Source organism: Protomyctophum parallelum (genome assembly GCF_964188405.1).
Source record: "Protomyctophum parallelum genome assembly, chromosome: 12".
Lineage (NCBI taxonomy): Eukaryota > Metazoa > Chordata > Actinopteri > Myctophiformes > Myctophidae > Protomyctophum > Protomyctophum parallelum.
The window spans coordinates 29950593-29969007 of record NC_139712.1 but is presented as its reverse complement, the minus strand read 5'-3'; the positions used below and the strand labels follow the sequence as shown (position 1 = coordinate 29969007).

Genomic DNA, 18415 nt, shown 5'->3' with positions numbered 1-18415 from the left:
TGGATAAAATTGGTATCCCGACCTGAAAATAAATTTCTGTTTAATGAAAAGATGGAGAGACACTCTAGATCACAAAATGAATTTAGAGCCTTAACACTTTTTTTTAACCAAAGAAAATCCCTTACCCTACCTTTAACATAATATCTCTGCTGCCGGGAGGAAACTCCAAAATGTTAATTTTTCAGGAAATGAAATTGGGTTTTTTTTTCAGGAAATGAAATTAAGAAAACCTTATATTTTTAAAACAAAGCAATACAGCCTCATCAAAGTTGGTGTTGTAACTTTAACTATTGTCAATTACTTCCATGACAACGCTCTACACTTCCCAAACTCTTCTCCCTTCTGGCTCTAAAACTGTGGAATGCACTTCCCGTTGCAGTCAGAACTGCAGCATCACTCCCAATCTTCCGCCGTAGTCTGAAAACCCACCTTACCCTACCCCCTTAGATAGGCTCTTTGTAGACTTAGATAGCATTTGATACAGACTTATAGCATGTAGACAACACTATAATTGCATTGTATGTAGTCATAGCACGTCATAGTACATCTGTATAGCATAGTATAGTATATTGTATAGTTTATATGTATAGTTTCATTATATAGATATTCCACTGTTACGTATAGCTTATGCACGTTTCATGATAAATGCTTTTATAGCCTATATGTGATGTATTCCCATGCTTTTTTGTTCTAGTTTAATGTAAATCGCTCTGGATTAAGAGCTTGTCTGCTAAATGCCTAAATTGTAAATTGTTATGAGAGGGGGAGAGGTGGTGGAGTTAGTTGCTTTAGCAGACATTTTGAGGGTCCAATGGAGTTAAGAGGTTTTGTCCAAAGCACTTTTTACTAAACTTTCCATTGGTTCAATATTTTCGAAACACACAGGCGAAAAGGGTGTTCAATAGCACTGATTTATGCCAAAAAAAATCAAAACCTAAAAAATGGAGTTATGAGGTTTCCTACCGACAGCAACGATAATATAGCCCTTCAAAATGTTGTTTTACAAAGATATTAGGCCTATACCTATTGCAATAGCCTACTCAATAGTCATTAAATCATACATACAAACAGTTTTACCTCGGATTGTAGTGATTGCTTATCCAAACTGTAAGCATGAGTCACGCTTATCCAAACTGTTTCATGAGTCATGTTTTAATGGTTGTAGCCAAGAAAGAGTCTTCACCATTTTGCGCCATGCCCTGTATCAATACGGTATTTCTCTCAGCTTTATGAGCAAGATACATGCGTTTGCTGCGATGCCATCTAGTGGTTATGGCATGTAATTACACTATGCTAACAGCAGTGGTGGGAAAAGTATTCGCCTTAAGTAATATCAATCAATACAGACAAATGAGACAATACTGCAATGTAGAAATATTCGTTTACACAGAATTAAAAATGTACTTGAGTAAAAGTATAAAAACAAAACAAAAAAGCATTCATGGTATCAAAATGTACCAATAGTAAAAAGCATTTGTTCATTATGCAGAATGTCCCATTTCACAATTTTTCTAATGTATAAAATTATGTATCATGTATTGATCATGTATTGATTGATTGATTGATTGATTGAAATATTTATTAACAGTTTGCAGAATTACAGTACATTTCAAGCACAACTCAATACAAAGACTGTTAACTGTGAGTGACCCAATAAAGCATTATTGTTTACAAGAAGGTCCACCTTTTTCAAATCATCAAAACATTTAGAGACGTACAAATAGACATTTCTATATAGCCAAAAACAGGAATTCGTCATAAAGGAAGTAAAAATGGAAAAGAAACAGTGAGGGGGAAAAGGGGTGGGTGGTGGGGGGATTCAGATTTGACGGGGGCCAGTTTTGAATTGCAGCCGTCCGTAGGTGCCCTTTGAGAGCGGTTTTGAAGGAGTCAAGGGATTTGCATGTCTTAAAGACTGTTGGTAGGGCGTTCCACATTTTGGTGGCATAAGAGCGAAAATAATTTAGTCCCTTGTTTGTGCCGAATCTGGGTTGCAGATGGTTTGTACTTTGTTGCACTCCCTCTGGTGTTTACTATGTGGGTGATGATTAGAGTTATAGAGAGTCTCTGAGAAATTTGGAGGGAATATTGTCATGGCAGGTGGCCTTGTGGGGTTGGAGGGCACTCAATTTCTTAAGTACCTCATCAGTTGTTACCATAACTAGTTGTCTTTACAAACACCTAGGTTTCTGTAGAAGGTTTTTATGTGCTCTACACCAAAGAGCCCAGAGTTAACCAGCGTTGTTGCTATGTTTGTAAAGAAGATGCTCAAGTAGTTGGCCACATCAAGCTTGTCAGTGATGACGACGAGTGTCGTTCAATTTTGATGTTTATTTTAACAATATTTCTTAGCTTGTTTCGTTGGGTTTTTAGGTTGTCCAACTGAGCTTGGAGATCACTGTCGAAGTGCTTGGCAAGCTTTGACTTGCATTTTAGAAATTCAGAGCATTCTTTGTCTCTGGCTTTCATTGCAGTCAGTATGTCTGAATTCATCCATGGCTCAGAGTGGGTTTTGACCCTGATGGTTCTCAAAGGAGCCATGTTGTTCAGTACTGATGTAAATTTGGTTTTGAAGCCAAGCCAAGCTTCTTCGACAAGTGGGCTTTTAGTTCATCGGACCAATCCAGTACCAATAGCATACTTGCTTTTAAATATACTAGTATTTATTCAATATATAACACCCCCCCCCCCAGCACGGCAATTAATTCCTAATGTAGGCATGTATCCTTCCTAGAAATGTAGAGTGAAAGATAGGCAATATTTGTCTTTGAAATGTAGTGGAGTAGTATCCCAAAATACAAATACTCAAGTAAGGTGCATATAGTCAAACATGTAGGCTATTTAAGTAACAGTACTCACTACTCAGGTACTTAAGGTGTCCACCACTACAATTTTGCAACAAGAGATGGGCCTACGGTAAATACGTTTTTGAGTAATACATTTATCATCAAAAGTGAAATTGACTCCACTGAGCCAGTCATATGCTTTGAGTCTTTTATCACAGAGGTTCTCACTTCTCAAGCTGATCGAAGATTTTCTTAATGTGCAACATTGTTTTCTCACTCAACAGTAAAAAACAAAACAAAAAACAATAAAAGTGTATTACAGAGTATCTGCACATATCTAAAGTGACAATTTAATGACTTTTAAGACCTTTTTAATACCTCTAAAATGAAAAATGTAACAATGGCGAAATTGCAAAATTGTCAAATATTATCACAATGGAACTGAGTTAAACTAAATGTAATGCCTCAGCTTCTAAAATGGGTTGCACAATTCCAAGTGCTTGTCACTTGGATCCCTGCAGTTCAAATATGATAACTCTTGGGCTTCCCCAATTCAAATATGATTATATTATTTGGGGGGGTCCCCAGACCCCAGTTCAGATATGAGTAGAAACACTGATTTACATTAATTAAGCAGCATAACCATCAGTGTGGAAGTCACCGGAAACTCAGCTGTGTAATCGCAGATCCATAATGATCAACCCTCTTTCTTCTATTTTTAGCATGCAACACTAGCTCACTGATGAGGCTCTGCTTTGCCAATCCCTCTCATTGCTAATGACATTTGCTGTGAGCACAATGGAGCTGTCTAGACAAGCTGTTTTGTCACAAAAAGAATAGCCTTTCAGAAATATGGCTAACCCCAACAAGAGGGAGATAAGTGCTGCTCATTAATAGAGCTATATTAAGCTCTTTCTGGGGACTTTACCTCACTCATGTGTTCTAAATTGTCATTTCAATGAAAAACGAATCTCTCAGCTGCAGCACCACTGCCCTAAACATGTAGTGCTGTTGTTAGTAGGAATAAAACAGTGTCAGTGAAGCACCCAGGAGGAAGTGACTAAGAAATGGGGAGGAGCCAAATGGAGGGGTGCCCCCAGAGGCTAAAACTAAGGGGGAAAACATTAGTTTTCTTTCATTTTTTATTTTTTTTATTTTACCGAATGGGTTCCCAGATTGATGAAAAACAGGCATGTCACTTTTATTTAGTTTTTGTTTTTACCCGAAGCCCCCTATGATGATCAAACAGTATTTGTTGCTATAGTTCAAACCCACTTTTAAGGGAGCACTTGCATTCTTTTAGTGATGAGGGGTAGTTAGTTAACCGCTTAAACCTATTGACAGGGATCTGTACTTTGGACTCCTCTACAGTCTACTCTACACCAAATCTGTTTGCAGCTATTCTTTTTGCAGAATGTTCAATGTTCGCCTATTTATGAGTCATGACATGTTCAGAATATGGACGCTATAGGGTTCAAGTTGATAGAGAAGACTTCAACACAAGGTTGACATTTACCATGCTGTTTATTGAAGATTCTGAATTGATATCAGAGAGATTTAATCACACATATCTATCCAAGCAATGCAGGAGGAAGAACAACAACAATGATGGCTGGCTGGTCTCAGCTTCATAGGTTTACTTGAAGCCCTTGGACTGGGCTGAGGACCACACCTCCTCTCCATCCCTCTCCATCATCAAGGTGCCGTCGTTCCTCAGGTACATGTGGCACATCTTGAAGCCTCCGGTGGTCTGGGTCTTGGTCTGCCACACCATCTTGTTGTCCTTCTTGTACATGACAAAGTTGCAGTCTTCCTGCATGCACATGCGATGGGCATCTCGCTGGCCGCCCGTCTCCGCTGACCACATGGGCTTCCAGCCGTAGATGATAAAGTTGCCATCATCCTGGAGTGGAAGATAACATGGTTATATTTTGTTATAGTAGGCCTATTTCTTCTTAATTCCCTTTCTCTTTTTCTATGGAAAACAATACGATGAGAACTGCACAAAAACAAATTTCACTCCCACCTTTTTACCTTCTGTGATGTGACAATAAAGCTGATTCTGATTCATATGGTTATCTTATCTCTCTGCACAGGTCTCAGGTGTAAATTTAGCACAAGCAATAGTTAGCAATCAAGTTTTGTGAGTTGATGAGGCTATTATGAAATCACAAGAGGCCTGCATGAAGATAATGATTCCATATTGTTGCTGTCGGTAGAAACCTCTTGTCTCCTTATTTTAACCTTCTGTGTGTTTTTGTGTGTAAATTAACGCCCGCCCTACAAGATCATAAGCTAGCGTCACACAAAAGCTTCAAAAGTAGCAGATCCTCAAGAACATTTTGAGCTTGTAAATCTGCAACTTTTGTTATTTTTTTATTTGAATCCCGAAAACGAACTGTTTTGGGCATATGAGGTTTCCACCCGACAGAGACGATATGTTGGGTGCACAAATTTGTTTCCCTTAGGACACATCAAAGTGACAACAATGTCATGATTTATGTTCCCATAATTCTGACCTGGAAGAGAGCCTTCCACTCGTGGTTGTTGGACATGAGGTAATCCCCCTTGCGGAGCTCATCATACTTGGACAAGTAGTTCCTGCTCATGATTCTAAAAATGGATAAAGAGCAGAACATGCACAAAGGCTTATAATATGTAAAAACGGAAAACTGGAAAATATCTGGAATGTTTGGAATGTTAGAAGGATGCAGCACATCCCTAGAACACAGAACAATACAAAATAGACCTATACGAACACAGAGTAAGTAATGCTTATAAAATCAGATTCCCCACAACTGGGCAGAACATAAACTGAGCATTATTCAACAGCAGACATTCTGATTCTGTACTCACCGGCTGATGCTGGAGTGTGGACTCAAGTGATGAAGCTGGATCTTTGGGTAAAGTGTAGTCTCCTGAAAACCTCTCTTTTTTATAGAACGGGAGATAACTGAAACCCTCTGACAATTTGTGAGGAATTGCATTAGTGTGTATAATTGATGATTTAATTTATGACACAGTTTCCCTTGAATCAACCGATTTCTAGAGGAATGACTGAGTGTAGTTCAAACAAAAAAAAGCTTTTACAGCATTTACAAAACAACAGTGTTATTTCAGTTTGAGGGACATCCTTATTTAGGATAAAGGATATAGGGCTATAGCGATATAGTGATTCTCAACCTTATTTTACCGAAGTACCACCTCAGAATATATCTGGCTCTCCAAGTACCACCATAATAACTGAAAATTCAGTAGCGTAGACCTGCCCCATCCTATTCAGCTATGCACAGTTAACACAGGACGGAAATTAAATTAATTCCTTGAATTCTTAATTTTTTGTTTAATTCCTAAGCCAATAAGATAGAATAGAATATACACTAATGCCAATGTAGTTTATCTATTACTATTTGTATATTATCTTTGGTGAGAACCATATAATAACAAAATACATACATAAATGGATGCACCTGGGACGTATCCTCAGTGATGTATCCCAAGGTCATCGGGGTTTCGGGTCTCGCAACATCATACCCCTCACTCAGGTGACCCAGCCGGGAGTGATCAAGTCCCGACTTACGTCCCAGTAGCTACCCTCGATAAGTCCCATTAGGGAAAAACCAGGGCCACACAATCCATTCCTCCTGAACTACTCTGCCGGGACTGGGAGGTACCATTCTGGCACATGGAAGGACTAGGCTCTGTGGGTTGACACCTGTCCGGGCCCCTCCTACGTCTCACCAGGTCCACTCCTGCTCTCACCAGGTCAGGCCCTGTGCGTTGCACCAGACTCCCAGCACCAGGCACTTTATTCAGGAATGGTGGATACTCAAGCCGCAACCACATATAAGCCCTCCATGGGTTTCTTTTCTCACCTGCACATATTTCTCTTTTATTGGTGTTACCTTTTTTTGTACTGTTTTATTGTGCGAATAAACTAAACTAAACTAAACCTATTATTTGCTAAAAAGGGATGTGCCGATGAGACATTTTGGCCGATATCGATATCCGATATAATTAATTGCTGTTATGGGCGATAACCGATATTACCGATGTCGATATGATCTCATTCTGTATTGAAAAATTATAATAATTTAGTCCATTCTGAAAAATACATGTAACAGGATGTATGCACTGCAGGTTTAGGCAAGTCAGATTTAACTTAAATACCTTTTATATTTAATATTGTGAGCTTGTAAATCTGTTCAAGCTGTTACTTTGGGCTTGTTTATCAGTAAAGACAGACCGATTACTCGGACTGATTAATTAATCGGTCTGATTGATTAATCGAACCGATGCCGATTAATCTAAAAACAACTAACAACATGTTGCCTACCCTCTTCCATTTAATAGTACTATATGCCTGGTTATTTTGTACATCATGTGAGGGTGTTTTATTTACAATTTACAATTTACAATTTAGGCATTTAGCAGACGCTCTTAATCCAGAGCGACTTACATTTAAGCAAGAACAAAGCATGGGAATACATCACATAAAAAGCATTTATCATGAAACATGCGTAAGCTAAGAAAGTAACAGTGGAATATTTATATAGTGAAACTATACATACACTATACATATAAACTATACATCTTTACTACTATGCTATATATGTGTACTATGGCGTGCTATGACTACATACAATACAATTACAGTGCTGTCTACATAACATGCTATAAGTCTGTATCAAATGCTATATAATCCAACAGAAATGCTATCTAAGGGTTTAGGGTAAGTGCTAAGGGCCATGATGGAGTCTGAAAAGGTGGGTTTTCAGGCTACGGCGGAAGATTGGGAGTGATGCTGCAGTTCTGACTGCAATGGGAAGTGCATTCCACAGTTTTGGAGCCAGAAGGGAGAAGAGTTTGGGACGTGTGGAGCGTTGTCCCGGCGTTTTTAGTGAGGGTACTTCCAGCTTCCCTGCGTTGGCTGATCTGAGTGCGCGGGAGGGTTTGTAGGGTTCAATCATACTTGTAAGATATGGGGGAGCCATACCTTTGGTTGCTTTGAATGCCAGCATCAGAGTTTTGTATTCTGTGCGGGCAGCGACCGGGAGCCAGTGGAGGGAGCGGAGCAGGGGGGAGACATGTGAGAATTTTGGCTGGTTGAAGACCAAGCGAGCTGCTGCATTTTGGATCAGCTGGAGAGGCTTAAGTGCACATGCTGGTAGGCCAGTAAGGAGGGAGTTACAGTAGTCGAGTTTTGATAAGACTGTTGTCTGGATTAGGAGCTGGGCTGATTCCTGGGTGAGGAACGGTCTAATTCGTCGTATGTTATAGAGTGTGAACCTACAGGATCGAGTGACAGCTGTGATGTGAGGTTTGAACGAGAGCTGACTGTCCAGGACAACACCAAGATTCCTGGCTGTTGGGACAGACGTTACCAGGGCGTTGTCTACGGAAATAGTTAGCTCCCGCATAGGGCAGGACTTAGCTGGGAAGAAGAGAAGCTCAGTCTTGTCTGGGTTCAGCTTGAGATGGTTGGAGGACATCCACTGTGAGTTGTCAGCCAGGCATGCAGTGATGCGCTCTTCCACCTGAGTGGTAGAGGGGGGGAAGGATAGGAACAGTTGTGTGTCATCGGCGTAGCAGTGATAGGATATATTGTGGGCAGAGATGATAGTGCCAAGGGATTTAGTGTACAGTGAGAAAAGGAGGGGACCAAGTACAGATCCCTGTGGGACCCCAGTTTGGAGGGTTCGGGGGGATGATAACAGACCTTTCCAGGAAACCTGGTAGGTCCGGTCGGTGAGGTAGGAGGAGAACCACTTTAGTGCCGTTCCACCGATGCCTAGCTCCGCTAGGGTGTCTAGGAGCAGCTGGTGGTTCACTGTGTCAAATGCTGCTGATAGGTCTAGGAGAATCAGTACTGCAGAGTGGGAAGCAGCTTGGGCAGCATGTAGTGCTTCTGTGACTGCCAGCAGGGCAGTTTCTGTGGAGTGGGCCTTCTTGAATCCGGACTGGTTGGGATCCAGCAGGTTGTTCTGTGAGAGATGGAGAGAGAGCTGTTTGGAGACGACACGTTCAATGGTTTTAGAAATAAATGAAAGGAGTGATACCGGTCTGTAGTTCTTGACATCTGAAGGGTCAAGGGTTGGTTTTTTGAGGAGTGGTGTTACTCTGGCTGACTTGAGGGCAGATGGGACGCAGCCTGAGGTTACTGAGGTGTTGATGATGGAGGTGATGAAGGGGAGCAGATCAGGTGCGATGGTTTGGAAGATTGGAGACGGGACAGGGTCAAGAGGGCAGGTGGTGGGTCTAGAGGATGTCACTAGTTGTAGAACCTCGTCTGGGGAAAGAGGAGAGAAGGAGGACATGCATGGTATGTTGGGGTTAGTGTTGGTTGAGTCGGATGCTACTTTATGTGGGAGGGGAGGAAAGGAGCTGCTGATATCATCAACCTTCTTCTCGAAGTAGTTGACAAAAACATCAGCAGTGAGGGATGAAGGTTGAGTGGGGGGAGGGGGTTTAAGGAGGGAGGTGAAAGTGGAGAAGAGCTTCCTTGGGTTAGAGGTACAGGATTGGATCTTGGTGTGGTAGAAAGAGGTTTTAGCAGTGGTTAGTGAGTGGGCAAAGGCAGAGAGGAGTGAGTGAAAGTGTGAAAGGTCATCTTGTAGCTTCGTCTTGTGCCACTTTCTTTCGGCTGCCCTTAGAGGTGTTCGTTCAGATCTGAGAGTTTCAGATAGCCAGGGAGCCGGTGGACATGAGCGAGCTGGCCTGGATGAGAGCGGGCAGTGTTGGTCGAATGCAGATGAGATAGAGGAGAGAAAGGATGAGGTTGCAGTGTCAGGTGAGAGGGAGAGGAAGGACTCCAGGGAGGGTAGAGAGGAGAGAATAGAGGATGAGAGGGAGGAGGGGTTTAGGGACTTGAGATTGCATCGGGAGGTGACGTTCGGAGGGTTAATAGGTTTAGGCGGGAGGGTGGAGAGAGAGAGGGAGAAGGTTATGAAGTGGTGGTCAGACCTAGTTGAGGGGGTAACAGAGAGTGTGGAGGGAGAGCAGGCTCTGGAGAACACAAGGTCCAAAACATTACCAGCCTTGTGAGTGGGAGGGGAGGGAGATAGGGAGAGGTCAAATGAGGCCAGAAGGGATGTAACGGGAAGATATTATGACAGTAATGTAAAAAATAATGCAAACATAATATACTGTAAACATTATTACTTTTATGTGAAAGTAGTAAATCTGTTTTTAAGGAGTTAGAGTAGTTCAAACCCGGGTTCCCCTAGAGTTAGTGTCGAAGTGTCCTTGAGCAAGTCACTGAACCCCTAATTGTTCCCGATATGCAGGTTTGTGCCTTGCATGGTTTCGGTGTGTGAAAGGGTGAATGTAAAGCACCTTGGATAAAGGCGCTATAAAAAAGCACCATTTACCACAACAACACTGGTTGCACAATACTTTTGCAGAAGCATAAATTACGCTTTGCCGCATATATAATATCATTGTATCACTGTTATCACACTTCCCCATGTGGCTTTTTATATAAGGTAACCGGGCAATCTGGAATTGAACCCAGGAGGCCATTGCAGTTATATTGTTGACACATTAACCGATTGAGCCACCACAGCATGCATGCATCAAACCGCCTGACGATTTAAGCGCATGCAGCTCAGTAATCCACACATGAATGTAGTGGCTATATCAGGTTCTTTGCTCTCGCGGAAGCAGTGCCAGCAGTTGTGTGGTGAACTATAACGACTGCACTGTGTCGTCTGGTACACCTAGTATTTGATGACACCTCTTGTGTCATCAAAGGCAGATTCAGCACCTGGCATGACACAGGGCCATGATTCTAAACTGTGGTGAAATGTGACTATAGTTGCTTATTGAATATAGAGAGCTCTATACCACAGGTTATTGCATTATGGGACTGAAGAGGCATACAGCTTTAGACATTTCACTTTGAGCCACGAGAAGATCAGATCTGTTTCAGCCAGTAGGCCATTTATTCAACTCAATTGACAGAAACATTTCTGACATGTTCTCTCAGCATAACAGATTTACTCTTCCTTAATCTAATTTTGAAAATGTAATTACTGAATTAGACCAGAAGCAGTGTGCTGTCAATCAACTTAAATTTAATGTGTTTTAATAATACAATGACATACTTGTTCTCTGGCTCTCTCCCTGCCAAATGACACATAATCTAAAGCCAACAAAAAAACACACACATATATACTGTATATACACACAATATACAGTAAGCAAATTAAGCAATAATGTGCAGTAAATGCATCCAAAGTAAAGTAAGTAAGTAATAGGGCAAGAGCCTATCTCCTGTTTCTGTAGGGTGAGGCGGCTTGATGTACAAGTACACCCCCTGGACATCGATGTACAAGTACACCCCCTGGACATCAATGTACAAGTACACCCCCTGGACATGACGTTAGTATGTTGCAGGGACTTAAGCCCAAACCACACCAAAGGGTCGGGGCAGGACAAAACAGTTTTTAGGTAAACCACACCAATGCAACTCATTGAGTTGCAAGGAGTTGCATTGGTGTGATTGACCTTAAAAAACGTTTTGTGACTTTAGTCCCGACCCGACCCTTTGGTGTGGTTTGGGCTTTACCCTCAATCCAACCCTTGATTAGATGCTGAGTGCCAAGCAGGGAGGTATACATGGGTCCCATTTTTCACAGTCTTTGGTATGACACGGCCAGGGATCGAACCCCGACCTCCCAGTCTCAAGGCAGACACTAAAGCACAATTAAGGGTAAATGCATCCATTAAAAGATGTGAATCACTGGTCAGGAGAAGTGAAGATAATTTCAATTTCCTATAGAAAGATATTTCTGGCTAATAAAGTATTCAATCAATCAATACAAAAAATGTACTGTACAGTTTAACTGTCAACTGTTCAGCAACCTGACTGACTGTGGAAAGAAGCTAGCTGTTACTCAGATGAGTGGTGTTTTTATTAATTAATTCATTAATTTTTAGATAGAAGGAGTGAGAACAGGGCATGAGCTATTGTGTTATCATAATGATGTTTTGGCATTTTCTTTTGTTGAAAGTGGTGTAAATCTTATGAAGTTGTAGTAATTCTGTGCCAACAGTCCTCTGTAGCAGCCATGGCAGTAGTCAGATCGCCAAACCACACTGTGATACAGCCCTTCAGAACACTCAACAACGGTACAGTGATAAGGCTCACCTGATAGATGAGTACTCTTTGTTACTCTTGAGCTTCCTGAGAATAGAAAGTACTGTCTCTGCTTTGTTTTCTTGACATGGATTGCATGAGGCGGACAGATAGCCTACAAATAAAATTGCATTATAAATTGCAATAAAAGCCAGTGTTACTGTGGTGAGTTAAGTGGGGTCATGCCTATGTTCCCTCAGCCCTATGTTCCCTCAGCCCTATGTTACCCCATTCCAAAACAGACCCTATGTTCCCTCAGCACTATGTTACCCCATTCCAAAACAGACCCTATGTTCCCTCAGCCCTATGTTCCCTCAATCCGATAAGTGCAAGTGTAATAAATGTAATAGTGTAATAAGTATAATAGTGTGATAGTGTAATAAGTATAATAGTGTATAGTGTAATACAGACAGCATTTTATTTCCCAATGAAATTGGCTGACACCTTGTCTCGTCTCGTCATAATAATAGGTTAGGTTTAGGTGTGCTTCCCCGTGGGAGGTTAGGGTGTGGGTTTGAGATGGTTAACATCGGTAGACTGTAGACAACTTGACTGCGTGTACTGTACGTGCGTTTGGTTTGTGAGTTCTCTTGGCACAGAAGATCCTAAGGGATCGAAACGTTGAATCAAATAAACCAGTGGAGCTGAGTTTTTCATACCAGTGTTGCAGACTCTATTTTTTCTCTTGGCACAGTGCCATGGGTGTGTACACATAACAAAACCATGATGCAATTGTCCTTTCTTCTTAGCCTATAATGACATGCCCAAAATTGGGATTTCAGGGTTAAAGTAGCTATATAGTTACCCAACTTACCCAGAAAGACTGGGAAGTTATCCACTGTATACTGGCAGATGGCCGTCCTGAGACAGGCATTATATGTGGCATAATGCATGGTCCAAGTATATTCCATGTTTGGGATTTCAATAAATGGGTCTTATACAGTAAGTAGGCTACAGTTGCAGTCCGAGAAAGGGACACTATAGCTGCAAAGGTGAATGGGTGTGCAGTATACTTAATATTAGGTTATTGCAGATGGCCTTTCAGAGGACATTGTTACTTGGGGACATGAGGAGACAGGATGTTCTACAAGCTAAACTAGTTTTGTGTTTCTCAACGTAGCTTAAATAGTTGGTGTCAGTTCATTAAGGTGTGTACTCTAGGTTGATGAGACAACTATGCAATGGAAACATACCTGAGATTCAAAACAGATAATTAAGTACTGTTTAAGGAATGTTTCACTGTTCACTGTTTCACTGTGTTGTTGTGGAGCATTTGCTATAACAAAGTAGATTGCTGCAGGGTGAACTACTGTATGGGTAGCATTATAGTATAATTGATGCCTTACAGCCCCCCCCCCCCCCCCTCCCCCCTGTCTGTTTTGGAATGAGGGAACAGGGCTGAGGGAACATAGGGCTGAGGGAACTTGGGTACGGTCCCAGTTAAGTTACCCATTTTCATTAGGCCAACCTTTTCAGTCCATTAGCGCCAGCTGCAATGGTTCCGCTGTTGTGTCAAACTTGCAAGTGCAACCCATTACTCTGCTGCTAACCTGCATAATAAGATTCAAAGGTCCCTCTAGCAGCATCTAGAGGCCATGCTGTTCCTTACACCCACCCAACCAGATCAAAGTGGCTTTAATCGAATTATAACTTTAGCATCATTGAGCCCCAGGCTTTCACTTAGGCTTAAAATTAAGAAAAGAAAAGAAAAGAAAAGAAAAGAAAAGAAAAGAAAAGAAAAGAAAAGAAAAGAAAAGAAAAGAAAAGAAACCCTAATTATTATGGTGGAGGATATGGCCTATTGTATGTTCACTGAAAGATACTCATTTACAATTTACAATTTAGGCATTTAGCAGACACTCTTAATCCAGTGACCTTACAAAACACAAAGGTAATACATAAAATGCATATAAATAGTAATCTAGGATCATAGGTAAACCAAGAGCCTATTGTAAACAAGTGTAATGCTTTATGTTGTTGTCCACATAACAGTTTTGTATTGAGTTGTGTTTGAAATGTACTGTAATTCTCCAATCTATTAATAAACTCTTCAATCAATCAATCAATCTCGTTGGTCTAAACTCTAAACAGTAGCCTACACATATTGTATGGATCACATCACATGTAAATTGACGGCATTTAGTGCCCTGCTTCCCCGTGTTTCTTCACTAGTCCGATCCAGAAGAACACAGTTTGCCGGCCACTGCTACAGAGCTGACAATGAAGTTATATCTTCCCTTCTTCTCTGGAGTCCTGCCTCAAAGCAAACCAGAGGTAGAAAACTATCGTTCCCTGATGTCATCGCTAGGGACACATGCATCAGTAAGCAGGAACTGGGGGTGGCAATGATCACCGGGAAGTCTGGCGTGGCATTGTGAAATCCATGATCTCGACCGCGGTCGAAAAATGATGATGATGAGTGCCCTGCTAGTCTTTCCAATTACTATTTCAAGTGTTTTACTATGTAATTCACATTCACCCATTCAGTCAAGCAGGGCAGATACATTGTCACACATAACACATTGTCTAGTAATGCTGTAGGCCTACTACACATTCACACAGCGACGGTGAAGGCACCTACGCAGAGCACCAACCTGCCCATCAGGTTTATGGGTTCAGTGCCTTCAGGATGAGGATACTTGGACATGCTGCCATGGGATTGAACCATATGGACATAACAGCTGCTCCTCCACCTCCTGAACCAGCCTGTCTTTAAACCAGATAATAAGTGGGAGTTGTGGCCAAAGGGTGACACTAAAGGAAAGGTCATAGGGTCATTCAAATGGTTATAGAAATCCTCCAGGACCATGAATGTTTCATGGCAATCCGCTGATTCCATTTTGAGATAATGTTGCTGTGCGCAAGTGCACATTTTGGCAGTAAAAGTGCTATATAGGGTTCAACAGAATCAGCAGGATTCACCCTCCAGGTAAGGGGAGTATGAAGTAGCCTGGCTAATAACCCAGACTCAAATCACACTGTCGTGTGGGCAGGCAATTATTTTTTGCCAACGGCTAATTCGGGCTGGCTTAGTATGCTAAGTATGAAGGTGCACAGCAAGTTTCAGGGCACAGCAAACCAACCAGTTTTCAAAGTAGGTTTGGGACCAAAGTGTTCGATGGATGAAGGGACGGAAAAGTTTGAGAACTACTGATTTAGAAGGCATTAGAATCTGCCTCAGGTCTTAATAGGGTTAAAATGAAAACGTGGTATTAACATTCTTCCAAACTTGATAACACAGTTGCTTTCTGCTACGGTTCTTACTTGTACAGTTGTACTGGACCTCGACTGATAAGCCCATTTCAACAAGATTTGGATGAAAAGGACCTTTTCATACAGCGGAGGCCTTTCAGCATGTGGTCTTTTGTTGTTCTCAGAATCTTGGCTAAAGTAGCCAAGATACGCCACTTTTATCTCAGATTCAGATTCCCAATCCCTTTACTGGTTAGGTAGCCTGGTCAGAATAGGTACATACATGAGAAAAATCTGTATGTACCTAAAAAAGAAAGAAAAATAAAAATAAACAAACAAACTAGCTTGGAAGCCCCACTACAATAAAAACATCAAACGACAACGTAAAACACTCAATATACACACCCGTGTGAAGTGAGGGGCGCCCGGGCGCTCTTCCATCGTATGTCATCATGACGTAAAATAGTCACTATGACAATTTGCTTAGACACTATGATGTAAAATTCTCCATTCATTGTCAATGGGAATTGATTTACGGTTGTGGACGGTAACTAAAATCTGGATGTAGCCCCTCAAAAACTGGGCAAGAATATCAGTGAAAGTGCATAGTGCAAAGTACAATAAGCAGGCCCGGATTTACCATTGGGCTAGGGTGGGCTGCAGCCTGCAATTGTAAAGTATTGCAATCCAATTCAAGTGAGATTTGTGTTTAGTTATTGTATATTTATAGTTGTATTATGGTTAAAACATTGAGAGCTTCTGCTCTGCTGTGTGCACTGCAGACATGTAGTGCCTGCTGTGTTGTGGGAAATGCGTGTCTATAATATCTGTTTGCTGGAACCCCATATAAAATGAAAAGGAAGTCAAGGACTTCAGCAATATATGATAAGAACTTAATCCCAGTAAAGGTTTACATCTCTATCCTCCCATTGAAAATCATGCCTTTCATTTAATCGGGTGTCATCATTGCCCAGTTCTATAATTCCACATTCTTTCTAATATCCACTCTCAAGATTCAAATTCGATCCCTTTTTATCGTTCAGTCTCAAGTCTAACCGTGCAACTTTTAGATATGTGCATAAGAATGTATGGTCAATGGTCATACATTGCTATACTATACCAGGGATAAGCAGTTTGTTCAGAGTTTCTGAGGTGCCACTTCAGAGCCGGGTCATACCAAAGACTCTAAAAATGGGACCCAGTGCCTCCCTGCTTGACACTTGGCATCAAGGGTTGGATTGGGGGTAAGTCCCTGCGACATACTAGCGTCATGTCCAGGGGGTGTACTTGTACATCAAGCTGCCTCACGCTACAGAAACAGGAGATAGGCTCCTGCCCTATGGGCCTCATGGCTCGGCAAGGCTACTTACTACTTCAGAGCACAGACAAAAATATATAAAATAAAATAAAGGCGAAAGCCACAAAAGAAACATTTGAAAAAGCTTTAGCGCTCCTCAAAAATCACACCCGTGTGACTCAGGCTCCTCAACAACACCGCTGGCTGGCTGTATAGTTATAGAGCTCTGTGTGAATGGCCCTTTTATTTAGGCTGCTCAACAGTGCCACTTTAGGTCACCCAACAGTATTGCAGCTGTTCGTACCCCAAACATATAACACAACTATAGGGTTCAAGTTGCTAGAGAAGACTTCAACACAAGGTTGACATTTTCCATGCTGTTTATTGAAGATTGTGAATTTGATATCAGAGAGATTTAATCACACATATATATCCAAGCAATGCAGGAGGAAGAACAACAATGATGGCTGGCTGGTCTCAGCTTCATAACTTGAAGGGCTGGGCTGAGGACCACACCTCCTCCCCATCCCTCTCCATCATCATGGTGCCGTCGTCCCTCAGGTACATGTGGCACGTCTTGAAGCCTCCGCTGGTCTGGGTCTTGGTCTGCCACATCATCTTGTTGTCCTTCTTGTACATGACAAAGTTGCAGACGTCCTGCATGCACATGCGATGGGCATCTCTCTGGCCGCCCGTCTCCGCTGACCACATGGGCTTCCAGCCGTAGATGACAAAGCTGCCATCATCCTGGAGTGGAAGATAACATGGTTATATTTTGTTATAGTAGGCCTATATATAATGCACAGTACACCTGCTGCTATGCTTACGCACCTTTTATACCTTATCTCAGGTATTATGTGTAAATATGTAGATTTTGACTTTGTTTTGTTTTCCTGTACCCCCCCCCCCCCCCCTTCTTTCTTCTTAATTCCCTTTATCTTTTTCTATGGAAAACGATACGATGAGAACTGCACAAAAACAAATTTCACTCCCACTTTTTTACCTTCTGTGATGTGACAATAAAGCTGATTATAAAATTCGGATAAATTTAGTTATATATATATATATATGCTTCTCTGCACAGGTCTCAGGTGTAAATTTAGCACAAGCAATAGTTACATCAAGTTTTGTGAGTTCATGAGGCTATTATGAAATCACAAGAGGCCTGCATGAAGATAATGATTCCATATTGTTGCTGTCGGTAGAAACCTCTTGTCTCCATATTTGAACCTTTTGTGTGTTTTTGTGTGTAAATGAACACCCGCCCTACAAGATCATAAGCTAGCATCACACAAAAGCTTCAAAAGTAACAGATCCACAAGCACATTTTGAGCTTGTAAATCTGCTACTTTTGCTATTTTTTAATTTGAATCCCGAAAATGAACTGTTTTGGGCATATGAGGTTTCCATCCGAAAGAGATATAGAGATATGTTGGGACAAATTTGTTTCCCTTAGGACACATCAAAGTGACAACAATGTCATGATTTATGTTCCCATAATTCTGACCTGGAAGAGAGCCTTCCACTCGTGGTTGTTGGACATGAGGTAATCCCCCTTGCGGAGCTCATCATACTTGGACAAGTAGTTCCTGCTCATGATTCTAAAAATGGATAAAGAGCAGAACATGCACAAAGGCTTATACTATGTAAAAACATAAAACTGGAAAATATCTGGAATGTTTGCACAAAGGATGCAGCACATCCCTAGAACACAGAACAATACAAAATAGACCTATACGAACACAGAGTAAGTAATGCTTATAAAATCAGATTCCCCACAACTGGGCAGAACATAAACTGAAGATCTATCATACATTTCTCTCCCACACAGGAGGACCGAGCATTATTCAACAGCAGACATTCTGATTCTGTACTCACCGGCTGATGTGTGTGGACTTGGACTCAAGTGATGAAGATGGATCTTTGGGTAAAGTGTACTCCTCCTGAAAACCTCTCTCTTTTGTAGAACGGGAGATAACTGAAATTTGTGAGGAATTGCAT

At 41.5% G+C, this 18415-nt stretch overlaps 2 protein-coding genes across 2 annotated transcripts; both read right to left on the bottom strand.

Annotated features, from left to right (window-relative positions):
- Positions 1-4322: 4322 nt before the first annotated feature.
- LOC310868000 (B-type lectin plumieribetin-like) lies at positions 4323-12047 on the bottom strand. The gene is made up of 4 exons (XM_083778204.1): positions 11938-12047; positions 5643-5749; positions 5306-5399; positions 4323-4689 (listed from the first exon to the last, which is right to left on the bottom strand). Exons 3-4 carry the CDS (start codon positions 5393-5395, stop codon positions 4423-4425), a joined length of 357 nt encoding a protein of 118 aa, XP_083634330.1. The 5' UTR covers positions 5396-5399; positions 5643-5749; positions 11938-12047; the 3' UTR covers positions 4323-4422.
- Positions 12048-16897: 4850 nt separating this feature from the next.
- Positions 16898-18011, bottom strand: LOC310867627 (B-type lectin plumieribetin-like; the record flags this gene model as incomplete). The annotated part of the gene is made up of 2 exons (XM_083777742.1): positions 16898-17161; positions 17922-18011. The coding sequence occupies 2 exons, from the start codon at positions 18009-18011 to the stop codon at positions 16898-16900; spliced, it is 354 nt and encodes a 117-aa protein (XP_083633868.1).
- Positions 18012-18415: the final 404 nt, after the last annotated feature.

Excerpts from the sequence above, each read along its gene's own strand:
- LOC310868000 (XM_083778204.1), bottom strand. The coding sequence starts at position 5,395 with ATGAGCAGGAACTACTTGTCCAAGTATGATGAGCTCCGCAAGGGGGAT. Across the intron at positions 4,690-5,305 it reads AGTGGAAGGCTCTCTTCCAG|GATGATGGCAACTTTATCAT; the intron begins GTCAGAATTATG and ends CTTCCACTCCAG.